The sequence below is a fragment of the Paroedura picta genome, chromosome 2 (genome assembly GCF_049243985.1).
Source record: "Paroedura picta isolate Pp20150507F chromosome 2, Ppicta_v3.0, whole genome shotgun sequence".
NCBI lineage: Eukaryota > Metazoa > Chordata > Lepidosauria > Squamata > Gekkonidae > Paroedura > Paroedura picta.
Window position 1 is genome coordinate 52,622,522 of NC_135370.1, and position 15,947 is coordinate 52,638,468.

The following is a 15,947-nucleotide window of genomic DNA, read 5'->3' on the forward strand; positions in this document are numbered from 1 at the left end:
AAAAATCACACCCAAGTTCCTGGCCATTGGTGCAGATGTAAGTTGCACCCCCTCCAGGCATGGAAGATGTTCTTGCTGATCCTGTCCATTTTTCTCCAGGCACAGGACCTCTGTCTTGGAAGGGTTTAGTTTCAGGCAACTCTGCCTGATCCACTGAACTGTTCTTATCCAGCAGGGCTGTTTTTATGAAATATTCTCTGGTTGAAATAATTATGAGCTAATAATATTTCCAGGAAAAGGCTAATGCTTGCAATGTGTAATATGTTCAAGGTATCTTTGGGGTATTTTCACATGGCTGAACATATCTCAACATTGAGGTACTCAACACAGGTATACTCTATCTCCACTATGAATGTGCTCCCCTAATAATGTTAAGGGAATCCTGGATTAATTTCATTTATGGAGTATTAGACCACTGTCACCTCTCCAGAACTTATATTAAAACATTTGTGGAGACAAATGAACTTTTACCACATAGTAATTTGCAGGATATGATATGCCAGTAATCATTTAGTAAGTCTGCTGTCTGTGGTGTCATGACAAATAGTAAGGAAATTACTACTTATAGTAAAGGGGTCAATGGAAGGATACAAGGAATATCAGCATAGTACCCCCTTGGCATATAGAAACCATATATCTATGCCACTCTTGTTTTGTTAGCATATAGGGCAATATTTCTACAAACCGTTGCCCCTTTTTCTTTAGGAGTTTTGTTTTCATAGTTATCCGCAGAGTAAATTCTATTTGCTTAACAGAAATGAAATTATGTAAATATTCAGCAGAGAAATGAAATACTTGTTTTTGCTATTCATCAGTGCTCCTGCTTTGTTTGTTTGTGTAAAGGTGAATGTACCATTAGAGTCCTTTATAATGCAGCAACTGAACTAGTGGTCTTTGGGGTGTGACACAAGGAAACAGAATATCACAGAAGAATACAGAGCCAAGTCTAAAGATGGGGGGGGGGGGATAGTCATAGAATCCTTAATTTCCTCCTCCCTCTTCTGGCTCCCCTTTATCCCCCACCTTTTCCTTTGCAAAATCTAAGCTTATTTCTGATGTATGTATTTCAAAGCTTGCACAGCTAAAGGAGAGAGATTTTGAACAGTGGGGGGTTACCCTATTAAAATTCATCATGATTTTTTCCTTTTCTGAAAAAGAGTAAACAAGAATCAATTTCCCATAGTAAAGAAGTTGGCAGAGTCACACCAGAGCAGATACTGGTGGACTGGTGGACTCTTAGCAAAATGTTTGTCAAAGAATTGTGGGGGGGGGGAGGGAAATCAAATTAGTCTTGCCTCTATTTTTGTCAGTGTGTGTAAGTTGTGTGAGGGGAGGAAGGGGGTAGAAGGAGCTGAAGCCGGTCATGTGTGTGTGTGGGCAGAGGAGGAGGGGATTACAAAGCTTTGCAATGCTAATGAGTCATGGTTAAAACTGGGAAGATGTACGGCTCCTATAATTATCTGACCAAATACATGTAATTGTCTGTAGTAAACTACAGAGAAACTGTTAGGTTACAGCGGTGATCTAATTGCCTAGGAGGGTCAGTCAGAAATCTAAAGTGACCTCTGCTGCCCACACCCCACTGTGCCTGCTTGCCTGCTTTTTGATGGAGACACAGTTTCTGAAGTCCCGAAAAAACACGGGGGGAAAACACACACACCCTGACACAATAAATACGACACTTTGCTCTCTGTCAGGAACATCTCAGGAGAGGGCGTTGAGTTTCCTCCAACCCAAGGGATTAAGGCAGCCTAGATCCTCCTTCCCTTTGAAGCATCTGATATTGATACCAGTGTTTTTCGTTAGTTTGGACTCTTAAAATGCATGTATCACACATGGCTCCATGAAGTCTATGCTCTGAAGAGAAGTATAGGCATGGGTGAATGGAAGCAAAAAAAAATGGGGGGAGGGGGCTTCTGCTCTGGGAAGGAAAACTGAAGTATTATGTAATGGGTTAGATTTATTTCAAGGCTTGCTATTTAATACTTGGGATGTTTCCACCAGGACTAGAGTTGCATGAGGGGAGGGGGGCAGCATGAAATCTATTTGTAACCCGATGATTTGCATTTCTTTGGGGCAGATCATAAATTGTTTTCTTACAGAATGGACCAGATGGGGCGCAAGGAACATTTTCACCTTAACACCAGAGGTGCAGTCTACAGAAGTCTCTCAGTGAAATCCAGGGACACAGCAGAGCGATTTTCTTTCCCCCCCCCGCCCCAGAATACATATTTTACTAATCCTTCCCTTCCTCCGCATGGCTTTTGAAATCATGAGGGTAAGCAGGCTTGCTGAATCACAACTCTGGCTTTCTGTTGACATGGAGTTCCTCCAGTGGGGGCACCGGTCAAGCCGCATAGCTTGGTAATCTTCTAAACAATATCTATCATATAGCGCAGTGGTCCCCAACCTTTTTATCACCGGGGACCGGTCAACGCTTGACAATTTTACTGATGCCCGGGGGGGGGGGGGTAGTCTTTTGCTGAGGGACATTGCCACCACCTGAGCCCCTGCTAAATTTGCTTTCCCACTGGTGCCCCTGACTTCCCGCTGCCCGCTGGGGGGTGCTGCCAGCAGCAGTTGTGCAGTGCCATGCCAAGGAGGAGCCCCAGCCGTGGCAATCGCTGGACAGCACCAAACGTGAGCTGGCGGCAGAGTGGCAGGGCAGCCCCTGAGGCTGCTCCCCTAACCCCGGGGAGGAGGACGAGGAGAAGCCGCGGCCTGGTACCAACTGATCCACGGACCGGGGGTTGGGGATCACTGATATAGCAAACAAGTCAGAAGAGTCTCAAATCGCTGTGTGGTACTTACAGAGAGAACTATGGCTTGATTTTACAACATCTATGGATAGCATTGAGAACAGCAGTGAAGATTTGCACATGTTGACTAGCTAGGGGCCCCGTATTTGTGTCACAGTATTTCAGTGTTATGCGTTGTCAGCTGTTACCTGTTCATTCAAAATTGTTTCAAGGGAGTGGTTTTTTAATTGGCTAGTTTTGGCTAAGACTGATGGACTGAACAGAAAGTCAGATTTCTGCATATGCTGTTTATTAACTTGAATCAAGTTAACGCTCCTTTCTATGGTTTTGGAAGAAGGTCTCATTGAGTCGCGTTTAAAGGGACATTTCAGCACTGATTTTCATTTTTGTGAGATTAAAAGTGAAACATGTAACCACAAAGCTGGTTTATGTCATTCCCCTGTTGGAGCCAGCAGCAATGCCAAAAATTAGATATTTGATAGGTTTGTGAGAGAAACAGATGCAGAACGGATGCCATTCCCACAATTTCTCCCCCCAACTCCTTTCTTATCTTTTAAGCTGGAAAGAACATTCCAGTGGAGGCGTTTGAAAAATTAGAAAGCCATAATAATAATAATAATAATAATACTAATAATGAAGCATAACTCAAGTTAATTTAAAAGTAATGTGGTTCTTGAGGGGTTTAAAAACCTGTAAATCAGAACTGGAACAGCAGACGAAACAAAGGAGTGTGGGAGAGGCTGTTGCTGTGCGAATATTCGGGATTTTTCAAGCTAGGGGCAGGGCCCACCATTTTCCACCGCAGTTTGGAGGGTTTTGAGATGTACAGAAAAGGTAATAATGGCAGATGATAAAAGGAAAAATTCCTCCCAAATGCATGTGTATCAATCCAATCAACCCAGCAGAAGCAAAAAAGCATTTTAAAAAAGTAGTCTTTTCCCTTTTTTGTTTTGGAAGCTGTGCATCCCCGTTCTCTCTCTCTCTCTCTTTCTCTCTCTTTTTTATTTCATTCTGCCAGCTGTCTGCTAAACAAATCTAGCCAGGTGGGGCTTACAACCCATGACTAAAAAACTCACTGGTGCAGCTGTCCAGCTTGCCCAGAGGAAGAATTCAAACAAATGGCAGGAATGAAAAAGATAGGATTTGTTTTCAAGAAAGTCACTACTGTACCTTTTCTTGCTTCATGTTTTGTTCTGTTCATTTGCTGCCGTCTAAGGTTTTGAACAGAACAATGGAGAACTCGCTTCCAGGATATTTTTTTTCCCTTCTGGTATGGCTTGGATTTCCTTAATATTTATGGCACATTAGATGCAATTATATTTTTTAAAAAATCATGGCTGTTTCAAGTGCTGCTAAATGTAAAAATAATCTGACATCTTCCTGAGAAATGGTAAATTGTACTGCAGCTTAACTAGTTTTTTTTTTTAATTCAGCATTTGAATCTATAACTAGTGAAGGGTGAGGATTGGTATTGTCTGTACAGAAGCTGGGAGACAGAACAGGCTTCTTTGCATTGCTTCATCAATCGACCTCAACTGCGATTTTCTAGTCAGCAAATGAGCACTCCATTTTCCGTGTCTGTGTTGGAACAGCACAGGAAGCTGTGCTGAAAATGGTTAAAATGCCATCTGATCCAGAGTTCAGCCTGGGAGAGATGACTGACACGTTACTGACTAAGCTGCTGTTCTCTTCTTTCCATGCTTTAAGGCAGGGGTAGTCAAACTGCGGCCCTCCAGATGTCCATGCTGGCAGGGGCTCATGGGAATTGTAGTCCATGGACATCTGGAGGGCCGCAGTTTGACTACCCCTGCTTTAAGGTGTTAACAGGTACAGGCAAAGTTATGTGTATTCTTGGAATCCCTGTCGGTGCCCAAACAGTCTCAGAGTTCATTTTAAACACACACAAGTTTCTGGTTCTTACTGGGTCAAAGACAGGCTTGAAAACATCTGGTGAGATTTTAAATGTGTGCACATGAATGAGAGAAGGAAAGAAATAACTGCTGGATTTCCAAAGGCCAAGGACAGTATTTTCAGGGACGTTGCTCTTAGCCCCATATATACAAGATAAAACAATGCAAACTGTCAAATATTTGTCACTTTAGCTTTTAAGTTTTTGTTCATACTGTAAACCAAGAAAATGTGGGCAATATTTGATCGACTGTTTTGAATTAATATGTGAAACTCAGTATTCTATACTCAGTCTCCCATCAACATCTTGCGCAGGAGTATAACCGTTCTATTTATTTAAAATACTCATATCACATTTCCCTTAGGTTTGAGGCAGCCAACAACACAACAGTAAATTGCAAGGCCACAGAAACATCAGGATCCATTTGTTAATAAAATAAATAAAAATGTGCAGATTAAGAACACAGCCAAGTCTTCCCTAACAACTACCAAATGCCCTTTGATATAGAACGATCTCAGATGCTTTTGAAAGGCACCCTTCTCTACCTGCTCTGGTAGCCATTCTAGAAGACTCAGCCTACCATAGAAAAAGCCGGTGATCTAATAATATAAATATATTTTATATAAATATAAAAAGCCGCTGTTCTAATAATATAAATGACACCAGCTTGGTATAGTGGGTAGGAGCAAGGACTTCTGGCAAGATGGGTTTGAATCCGCGCTCCCCCACATGCAACCAGCTGGGTGACCTTGGGCATGCCACGGCACTGATAAAACTGTTCTGACCAAGCAGTAATATCAGGGCTCTCTCAGCCTCACCCACCTCCCAGGGCGTCTGTTGTGGGGAGAGGGAAGGGAAGGAGCCGCTTTGAGACTCCTTCTGGTAGAGAAGAACCAACTCTCCTTCTAATTCAGTATGCATATTAAGTAGCTCCCCTCCCCAAATATCAGGGTCCAGTGCTGCCTCTAGCAGAATGGTTCTCATTGGACTTGCTTTTACATAGTCTATTTATTGTGCATGTAATGGATTGCCCAGGCTAGCCTGATCTTGTCAGATCTCAGACAGTGAGCAGGGTCAGCTCTGATTGGCATTTGAATGAGACCACCAAGGAACTTCAGAGCCATTATGTGGGAAGAGATGGTGACAAACCACTTCTGAACATCCCTGGTCTTGAAAATCCTTGACTGTGACTTGTGTTCAAGCCCTGCAGAGAATGTGTCTTGAGAGGAACTCTTGCTCTGGAAAACAGAAGTTCAATGCCACCTTAAAAACTAACAGGATTTATTCCAACATCAGCTTTCCTGAGAGTGCCCCCAAAGGCATCATTTATACATAGAATTACAAGCAAGAGATGGGTGGGTGTGAGGAGATGCTACCAAGGGGAGCAACTACTGAGAAACCTGACTGTGAGTAGTTCTTGCAAGAAAAGATCCAGGAATTTGACAGGATGTCCAAACAGGTCCTGCAGATGAGAAAGTACTGCTGCTGTATCTGATCTTTGTAAAGAGGAGACGGTAGTTCTGACCTGCTGGAGAAAGAAGAGAAAGAGGCCACGGTATTAATATACTGTTGCTAAATATTTTTTATGAGATTATGTGTATTACGTCCTCTATGCTGCAAAGTTATTGGGAGTACACCTTGACAAATCTTATCCTCAGGACACTTTTGGACAAAAGCAAAGGCCTGCTAGTCAGTGAGCACAATGTACAAGTTCTCCATACCTTCCCTACTTTTACTCAGTCCAAGATCTCTGGCCATGATATTTCGAGTCTTCTGTGAGCTCTCTCCATAGGGAGACATCTGTTATCAAGCCAGTCTGCAGCCTGCTGCCTCATGTGCTTAGAAGAGTTTCATTCCCATGGGAATGTTTGTCATGGGACCTCCCCAACAGGAACTATGTGTTGAAGACATTCCCACAACTGATTCTTGTCATTGCAGGGTCAATATGGTAGACTTATTCTCTACATTCACACATCTGGATCAGGGACATCCAGTCGCACATTCTCACCCTGCCTTGAGGCTTGCTGTGAGATGCATGAGCCAGACATATTTACTCAGTTAAACCTACCTCACAGGGCTGTTTTGAAGATAAAAAAAGGAAAGGAGCATGATGCATGCTACCATGAGTTCCTTGGATGAAGGGCAGGATAAAATTGCACTAGAAAGGTTGATCCTTTGGGATGAGTGTATTTCTCAAAACGCTATGATACTGTCAGCTGCAGTAACCTGGTTCCTTCACTCTCTGTCCAGTCTACTAGAAACAAACCATAAACTCAACACCTGGGGCCTTTTTTAGGTTTGTAGAAAGAGTTCTGCTGGCCTGTTTATGGCTCTAGTCTGCAGGTTTAAGTATTCACAGACTGAGCCACATTGAGAATCAGATACATTGACAAGTGGGAACCTGCAAGAAACTTGAAGGGGTGGCCATCCCATTCCACCCAACTTTGCTTCCTCCCCCTCCCTACTTCTTTCATTCTCATATTTCTCCATCTCCCACCCTTCTCTCACATTTTGTGTCTCTCCCACCTCATGTCTACTGATACTCCTTTTCTCCTCTCTCTTTCTGCCCGCCTCACCCTAATACTGCCTTTCTTCTCTCAACCATCACTCTGTCTTTCCAACCTCCTTTTATGTCAGCTTTAAGACTCTTTGCAGTTTCCTTTTTTCTTGCCAGTACCAACAGTCTCCTCTCTGGTCTGTCATTGTTATTTGTGGAGAACAAATCATGAGTCCAATATGGGTCCCAAGATTTCTTTCATTCCCTGAGTATAACTGGCTCATATTTCCTGGGTGGTCATATTTCCTTGATGATCCAGAGTGTTGGCAGAGTTTTAATATGCAAAGGAGGAGCAAAGCACTAGCTGCTTGAAGAGTAAATAGCTTTATTGAGGATAGAGCATTTGTAAAGAGAATCCTAACTGTCTAATTGATTGACTCTTGTTTTAAATCTGAAGGAAAATAGGGAGGAAGTGAGCTCAGAGGAGCAAAAAGTCTCCAGTGGGTCCAAAGAGGACACAGGAGAAGATTATTTGAAAAATACCAGGAAGTTCCTGATCTAAACATGTTCACTCTGAAAGCCTCTCTGTCCACTCTCCTCTTCCTTTTCCCTACCAGCCAACTTATCTTTATCTTCCCCCATTTTTAACTTCCCTCCTTCCCTTCCCCTGGCACCCTCTCCATAAGAACATTCTCCTTGGCTCCAGCCACTGTGCAGTGTCAATTGCATCAGTTTCCAGTGCCTTGACCAGGGCCTATTGCACATTGAGGAACCCTCCAAGATTTGCAGGCAACACCTCACTTTCCACTATATCCCCTTCCTACATGCCATGACCAGGGCCTATTGCACATTGAGGAACCCTCCAAGATTTGCAGGCAACACCTCACTTTCCACTATATCCCCTTCCTACATGGTTTCATAGAATCATAGAATCATAGAATCATAGAGTTGGAAGGGGCCATCAAGGCCATCTAGTCCAACCCCCTGCTCAACGCAGGATCAGCCCTAAGCATCCTAGAAAAGTGTGTATCCAACCTTTGCTTGAAGACTGCCAGTGAGGGGGAGCTCACCACCTCCTTAGGCAGCCTATTCCACTGCTGAACTATTCTGACTATGAAATTCCCCCCCCCTCTTTTCCTCCTTCAGGTAACCCCTATATCCTCACCTTTCCATAGTTCCATTTCACATCCCTACCCACCACCAACCTATCATCTACTCCCAATCTTTAGCTGTCATTATAATTGATTTCCTGTATCGATGTCCCACATTTCTCCACAGTGGAGGCCCAAAGCAGATTATAATGTTCCTCCCCTACATTTTATTCTCATAACCATCCTGTGAGGTTAGGTTGTGAATGTGTAACTGTCCATAGCACAGTGGGGATTCAAACCCAGATCTTTCAATGCTAGTCCAAACTCTAACCACTGCATCACATGGGCTCTCCTAGGGTAGCTGCTGTTAAACAGGAGTAAACAGCTGGGTCTGGGTCAGTCATCCAAGTTGGGTGACGAGAGGTTGTACAGTAGCTGCTGCCATACCTAGCCCCAGGAGTCTTCCCTTAAATGTGTGGGGTGCATGTCTTTTCATCATTTGATTGTCCCTTCTCTAACAGTCTTCCCCCTCTTTCTTATAATCTCCCCTTTTGTCAACATTCCCCCTCTCTTTCTCCCCTTCTGTCTCTTTGCCAAACCTCCCTACCTTTCTTTCTCCACCCTCCTCTTCTCTGACAATCTACCCCTATTCCTCCCTCTCCCCAACTGACTCTCCTCTCCTTTTTAGCTCCACTTCCCCTTCGTGCCAATAGGCTCCCCCTGCTTTATTCCCCTTTTGTAGCTTACTGGCTGTGGCAGCTGTGGCATGAGGAAAATGCTCGAGGCCAGTCTTTCCTGTTGCCAAGGCAGGCAAAGCATTAGGTTGATATCTTCTATGTCCTTCCTTCCTTCCTTCCTTCCTTCCCAGTTTGGTGTAGTGGTTAGGAGTGCGGACTTCTAATCTGGCATGCCGGGTTCAATTCTGCACTCCCCCACATGCAACTAGCTGGGTGATCTTGGACTCACCACGGCACTGATAAAACTGTTCTGACCGAGCAGTGATATCAGGGCTCTCTCAGCCTCACCCACCCCACAGGGTGTCTGTTGTGGGGAGAGGAATGGGAAGGCGACTGTAAGCCGCTTTGAGCCTCCTTCGGGTAGAGAAAAGTGGCATATAAGAACCAACTCTTCTTCTTCTTCTTCTTCTTCTTCTTCTCCCTCCCTCCCTCCCTCCCTCCCTCCCTCCCTCCTTTCCAAGCACAAAATAACTGCCTCTGGAGGAAGAAACAATACCTCAATCCTTACTTTGCAAAAAACTCACAAAGTAGGGGGGAGAAATAATCATGTGGAGAGGTGGGAGAAGGGAGAAAGAGAAGAGGGAAGAAAATGTAAGAAGGCTTGAAGGGGGAAACCAGGATGCTGACTGATTCCCATGATCCTCCAGTTATTGCAGTTATGGAAAACCTGTTCATTGGGACAAGGTCCATCTTTGCTCTGCCCCAGCCACTTTCTGGAAAACTCAGCAGGCGCCAGGGGCAATACTGGCAGGTGCCATGGTGGCTACAGGCACCACTTTGGGAACCCTGCTCTAAATCCTTGTCTTGTAGAGACAGAAGGCAAAAGGCTATAACACGAGATCGAGACTTACTTTTAAGACATCAAACCTGGGCATTCAAAAGACCTAGAAGAAGGGATGGTTTTTATTCCCCACTTTTCTCTTCCCGAAGGAGTTTCAAATCAGCTTACAATTGCCTTCCCTTCCTCTCCCCAAAACAGACACTCTGTGAAGTATGTGGGGCTGAGAGAGCTCTGCCAGAACTAGTAGAGATAGCATTAAAAAAAAAACCCACTGGTAGCATGGGGAAGAAAATGGCAACTGAGAAAAACCGGGGGAGCCAAGTGTGAGAAGAGAAAGCACGGGGAAAATATGTAAAGACAATCAATGAGAAACCAAGTTATGGGAAACTTCGAAATAATCTGCTGCCGCTGGGATCTTTAACCCCCCCCCCACAAAACAACAACAACAACAACAACAACAACAACTCCTCATCCTGTTTTGCTCTCGCTCCTAAATGTATTCCTAAACGTCATCCCATCCAACCACTAACTGATACAACACTGCCAAGCTAGAACAGGTAATTCTTTCCCGAAGTCTTCCTGTCTATCTAGATATGCAGAACGCTCTCTTCTGCGGAGGACAAATTGCTACGAGCATGTAACAGCTGTGAGAGGGCAACAGGTCTTTCTGTTCCCTTCCTGCAGATGTAATTCAAGATGCTGCAATAACCTTTCCAGCCGGGAGTAGTTTGCGCTGCTATCAAACAGACTCTCTCTCATTTTCTACTCCAGCAGGTGAGATTAACAGGAAGACTCCTGCTACTGGGGAATGGGACTACGTTGACTTGCAAGGCTTTATTATAAGAAGGCGGAATATGTTTCCTTTCTGAGCTGTCAGCCCACAAAGTTGTTCATTTGTGTGTGTGTGTATGTGTGTGTATGAAATGAAGACGTTGGTTTTTATACCATGATTTTTACTGCCCAAAGGAGTCTCAAAGCAGCTTACAATCACCTTCCTTTCTTCTCCCCACTACAGGCACCCCGGGGGGGGGGCAGCTCTTACAGGATGTGACTAGTCCAAGGTCACCCAGATGGCTGCATGTAGAGGAGTGTGGAATCACGCCTCTTTCCGCAGGGCCTATAAGACGGAGCTCTTCCACCAGGTTTTTGGTTGAGGTTGGGGTAAGCGAATGAGAGCCAGCATCCCCCCCCCCCGAGATTGGAAGTCACATCACTTCCCCTCATTTTCCCCACCACTCTGGTAGTGGGGGGTGGGTGGGAGCAAGATTGTTTTCCGTCATGTTGGGGTTTTTTAAAGTCTTTTAATGGGTATTTTAATGGGGTTAAGATTGTTACCCGCCACAAGCCGCACAGGGAGTGGCGGTAAATAAATCTAACAACAACAACAAGAATAACAACAATGACAAGAGTGACAACAACGGCAACAACGATAATGATGATAATGATAATAATTAATAAATAAATAAATCCAGCATTCCAGATTAGAAGCTGTTGCTCTTAACCACGACACCAAGATGGCACAGAGAATATGCTGGATTTAGATCTTTTTTTTGGTGTGGTATAGTGTTTGTGGTGAAGGAAGAGGTCTGGGAGACCCAGGGTTAAATCCTGCCTGTGCTAGGGAAGTTTGCTGGGGGATGTTGGGCCAGTCATTCTCTCTTTGCAGCCTAACCTGCTTCACAAGTTTGTTTTGAGGAGACAATGGAGGAAAAATGATGTTGCCAGCTGCTTTGGTTCCCACAAGGGGGAGGAGGGGACATAGTTAAATAACGAACCCCTTACATATATTATTAATAGCTAACGAGTAATAAGCAAGCCCTGTGTTTATAAAGCAGTAGAATAAAAAGAACAGTTTTGGGAACTGAATAAACTCAACATACGCCAGGAAGAAATAGAATCACATAGCCAAGCTCCACCTCCTGCCTATACATGTTCACTTATACACATGCAAAACTCCATATTAATATTCAAACAGACACACAACCCTTCTTTTGCAAACAGGATCCCCCCTGTGGCGTGTGTACATAGAGTTATATCTCACTGAAGACTCTCCCCACCCCAATTCCCTCCCTCCCTCCCAAGACTCCGCCCCCAAAATCTCCAGGAATTTCCCATCCTAGATCTGGCAACCTTAGCCACAAGTCAGGTAGCCTCTTCCAAGGCTACCTGGACCTCCTGCCTTCTCCTCAGTGGCAAATCCTCCTTGCCTTTATCCTCTCGCTCACCCAGCTCTTAGAGGACTTCTGCTGGTAACTTTTTCAGCTCCTCCTGAAGATTTTCTGCCTTCCAAGCACTCTCCAGTTACTTCTCTCTCCTCCGTGGTTTTTCTCAACTGCCACCTACGAACCCTGTCAGGGGGGCAGGGACATGGGGTGCACCATTGATGATGGTGAGACATCAGTTCCAGGGAAAACCAAGAAGTGATGTCAAAGTTTTCTAGAATCGCTGGAAACTCTATGGTAAACCCTTAGAGTTTCCAGAAATTTCTAGAGAGAACTGACTTCAGACCATTGACCTGATGCCAGATAGATAATGCAGAATTGTGTGTGTGTGTGTGTGTATGTGTTGTAAATATGGCATTGTAGGAGAACCATGAACCCACCTTGTAGGCAGAGGAGAGTGCAGCCTCCCCTCTCCTTTCTGGGTGATTTCTGTACACACAATAGTGTTGTTTGCTGTGCTGGTTTTCTAGGGGCACATCTCAAAATTACCTTCCCTTTGCTACCTAAAGTAATGCAGGCCTTTCTACTGCTTTGGGGCTTGTCCTACCTTATTCGCTTACTGACATGAGTTAGGCATAAGAGGTTTCCTTTGCCTGTTAAATTACTGCCCACTATAAATACTACAACTCAGCTCAGCCTATACTGTCCTTCACATTTTAAAATAGTTCATTATACACAGGCTCCATCAGTGCTTTGGTATAATTGAGAACTAAGACAAGGGCTGATTAGATCTGAAAGTTTCTGAACTGCCTTCTGGGCTGTACACATCTTTCAGGTTCAGAACTCTCTGTTTTTAAAAAAATCTGCAAACATTTTTCCTCATCCTTGGCTGTAATTTTGTTTTTGTGGATTCTTATAATTATCTTACCAGCATGTATAACACATATTTCCCACTTTACAACTGTGGTAAATATAAATGCAGAAATTATACAGTTCCCTGAATAAAGGACCAAAAAGGAAAAAAAAAAACTCCATCCTAGCAGGTCTTGAACCTGCCAGTAATCACTCCTACATGTTGTCTATTATAGCCTGGCGTACAAACAGTACATTTCCACATCACACAGGTGGAAGTGTGAAGCTGAGGCTCATTTAACAGTGTGAAGTTTCCCAATGTATCACAATTACAGAAACACCTGTGCTTCATAACTTTCTGCTGATCCACTGTGAAAACTCACAGCGCTTTTATTAACATAACCATCAATATGCTTTGTTTCCTACGGAACCCATAGCGCATGTGGCTTCTGCAGCTCCCCTCTTACTTTTATAACAAAAGTTTAACTTCCTCTAGTTCATGTGACAGGTGTTTCAATACAGACTGTGATTTACTGGGCATAAGTGAGGCAGAAGTCTTTTTTTTTTTTTTAAGGAAGGATTTTTCTGTAAGGCTCCTGTTATATGGTAGAACTTTGAGAAAACTGTCCTAGTCCAAAGTACTCTGAGTGTTGTAAAGTCCCCAGCATCCAGGGCCCCTTCTTGCCCTCCCCAGCTCCCAGGAGACCTGTTGAATCTCTCCCTGCAGCTGCTAATTTGCTCATCTCCCTGCTGTAGCTGGCCTAAAGGAGTTTAGATTCAGCTCTGATAGTAACTGGAGCTACTGGTTGTGTAGCATCACTAGGGTGAACAGTGCCTGAATCTTTTCAAGTGGCTTCCTTAGCAGTACAATCGGCACAGTTATTCCATCTTTACCAGTGCATTGGTGTCCTTTTACATGAGTAACCCATGTAGGTACAGTTCTAGCCCAAATTAATGTGCCCATCCTTATCTGTTTGTGCATTTGGGAAATGGGTTATTGGACATACATAGTGGTAGCCAAACCCTAACTGTCTTGGCTATTGAGTTTGAGTCAATGTATCATGATGTGCCAAAGCAAGACTACATGGGCAAGACTACATTTTAGTTCGGCAAAAGGAGTCTATTGTTCAGGTCCCCATGGGGCATTTTTCTTTAATAGGGTGAATAAAGATTTTGCTTTATCCCCAAATGCTTTTATGAAATCTCTGTAAAAATTAAAGGTGCCCAGTAAAGCTCTTAATGAAGGAATGTCAGTAGGGGAATATTGATTGCATTGGCGTAATTACATCCCGTTTTAATGAGAATTCTATGGTTTTAACAATTCTTATTTTTGCTTCTACAGGGTAGCGATACTGTTTCTGTGGAAGGAGATCCTTCCCTTCTATGATAACAAAGGCATCTGTTACTTTACCCTGCTATCACTTTAAGCCAGATCTTGCGGCATTCCTCTATCTATGGGTAATTTGTGATTGGTGCTAAACTATTTGCCCAATCTATAATCAGCTTGTGTTCTCTCAGAAAGGGTATGCCTAAAATTCCATTGTCCTCCCCTTGATTGGCACAGCTAATAATTTCCTTTCAGGACTCCAATTTTAATTTTGCCAAACAGTAGCTTTGTGTGACTCACTGCCACAGCCTACCAATTCTACTGCCTTTGGTGTGGAGTATCCTTGAAAAGCTTCTGTGTATGCTAGAAAAAGATGGATCTTCTTGCCCAGAAGTCCCTGGCCACAGGAAAGCTCTGTGTTCATCCCATTCCTCATTGTGTTTGGTTGGTTGGGAATCACTAGAAAAGGGGGGTTTATTCTGGGGCCCATTTTATTTTGCTACAGCTGGGGGTGGGGGCAGGAGCTCAATTCCAGAAATAATCACCAGAACCAGACTCTTTTTGGGGATAATGGTTAGGGCTGGGATTGTTCTGGGAGTAGTTGTTAGAGAAGTCATTTTGTAGAACATCCCAGCTTCATCTTCCTCCTTTGCCTGGCTTATTTTTGCCCTGGGCATTGCAGTTGTTCAAGCTGTTACAATTCCCTCTGTTCCTATAATGGGAATGGGCCCCAGAAACATATGGGTCATGTTACTGTTTAGATGGCCTCTAGAGTATTCCTGGGATTTTTAGGGGGGGGGGGTTTAAAGGCTCTAGTTTCCCTAAAATGATCAATGACTTGGTGGGGTTTTCTTGATATTTCTATATAAGGCTGGGTGGTGGGCTTCATGGGAACAGTAGCCATTCTACTTTGGGCATTAATCCCTGAATACAGAGGTTTCTTACAGTCATCTTCATCAAATTCAGTGGTTATCCTTGCTGAAATGGCTAGCAACTTATTACTAGTTATGTAGGATCTAGAATTTTCACCTAGGTCCTTTCTCTCTATTACAAACTTGGCCAAAGGATGGGAATTAGCTTTGTCATCCAGGAGTACATTTCAAGGTCAATGAGGTCTCTAGAGATATAGCCCATGTCAATGGCAGGAACATCCATCCCAGAGGAAAAACTTCCACGCAAGCTGTGTCAGACTGTATGAGTGAGATTTAGAAGTTAGCCAAGCAACTCCAGTATCCTGATTAAGGAGACTCAGATGTTTGGCTATTGCCTTGCTTCTGTGGCTGACCACCTGATATTGCCCCTAATTTCCTGTTTTTTCTATTTGTTTGTTGCCTGATTGCTTCTCTGTTGTTTTGGTTCTAACAGAGGTTACAGGATTCTCACTATACCATGCAGGGTTATAAGGGGTTCTAGGGATTGCATCTTCGGGGGGATTGTGTTTTGAGGGATTTCCTGGGAGTTCTGGCAGCATCTCAGGGTGCACAGATGCAATTAGGGTTGTGCAAGAGGGTCCCGATTCAGTTCAATTTGGGTTCAGATGAACCAGATTTGGATCCGAATTGGGCCGATTTGGATTGATCCGGATAGATTCGGAGCCATCCAAATGGCTCCCCTTGGTGCAATCTGCTTGAAACTTACAGGAGAGTCAGCGAAGACCCTCCCTGAGCTCCCCAAGAAGTTTCAGTGGTGCAACATACACCTCCTCCTCCCCAGCCCCCGGAGAAGGCAGGAAAAAAACAAAAAACAAAACAGAAGCAGCCAGGAGACTGCAGCAGCCACAAGGCTGCCAACAGCTTGGCGATTCAGCTGTGATTTGGCTGAATCTCTTCTAT

General features: G+C 44.0%; 1 protein-coding gene across 5 annotated transcripts in view; it reads right to left on the reverse strand.

The window, feature by feature from the left end:
• Nucleotides 1–4,786: 4,786 nt before the first annotated feature.
• The window catches only part of ARHGAP15 (Rho GTPase activating protein 15), a 557,102-nt gene continuing 545,941 nt past the window's right edge, over nt 4,787–15,947 (reverse strand). For 4 of the 5 annotated variants that reach the window (XM_077320150.1, XM_077320153.1, XM_077320152.1 and 1 more), the window contains one exon: nt 4,787–6,196. In XM_077320150.1, coding sequence (XP_077176265.1) covers nt 6,057–6,196 — 140 coding nt within the window. In that variant the 3' untranslated portion in view covers nt 4,787–6,056. The remainder of the gene's footprint in view (nt 6,197–15,947) is intronic. The other variant, XM_077320154.1, reaches the window with a different exon arrangement.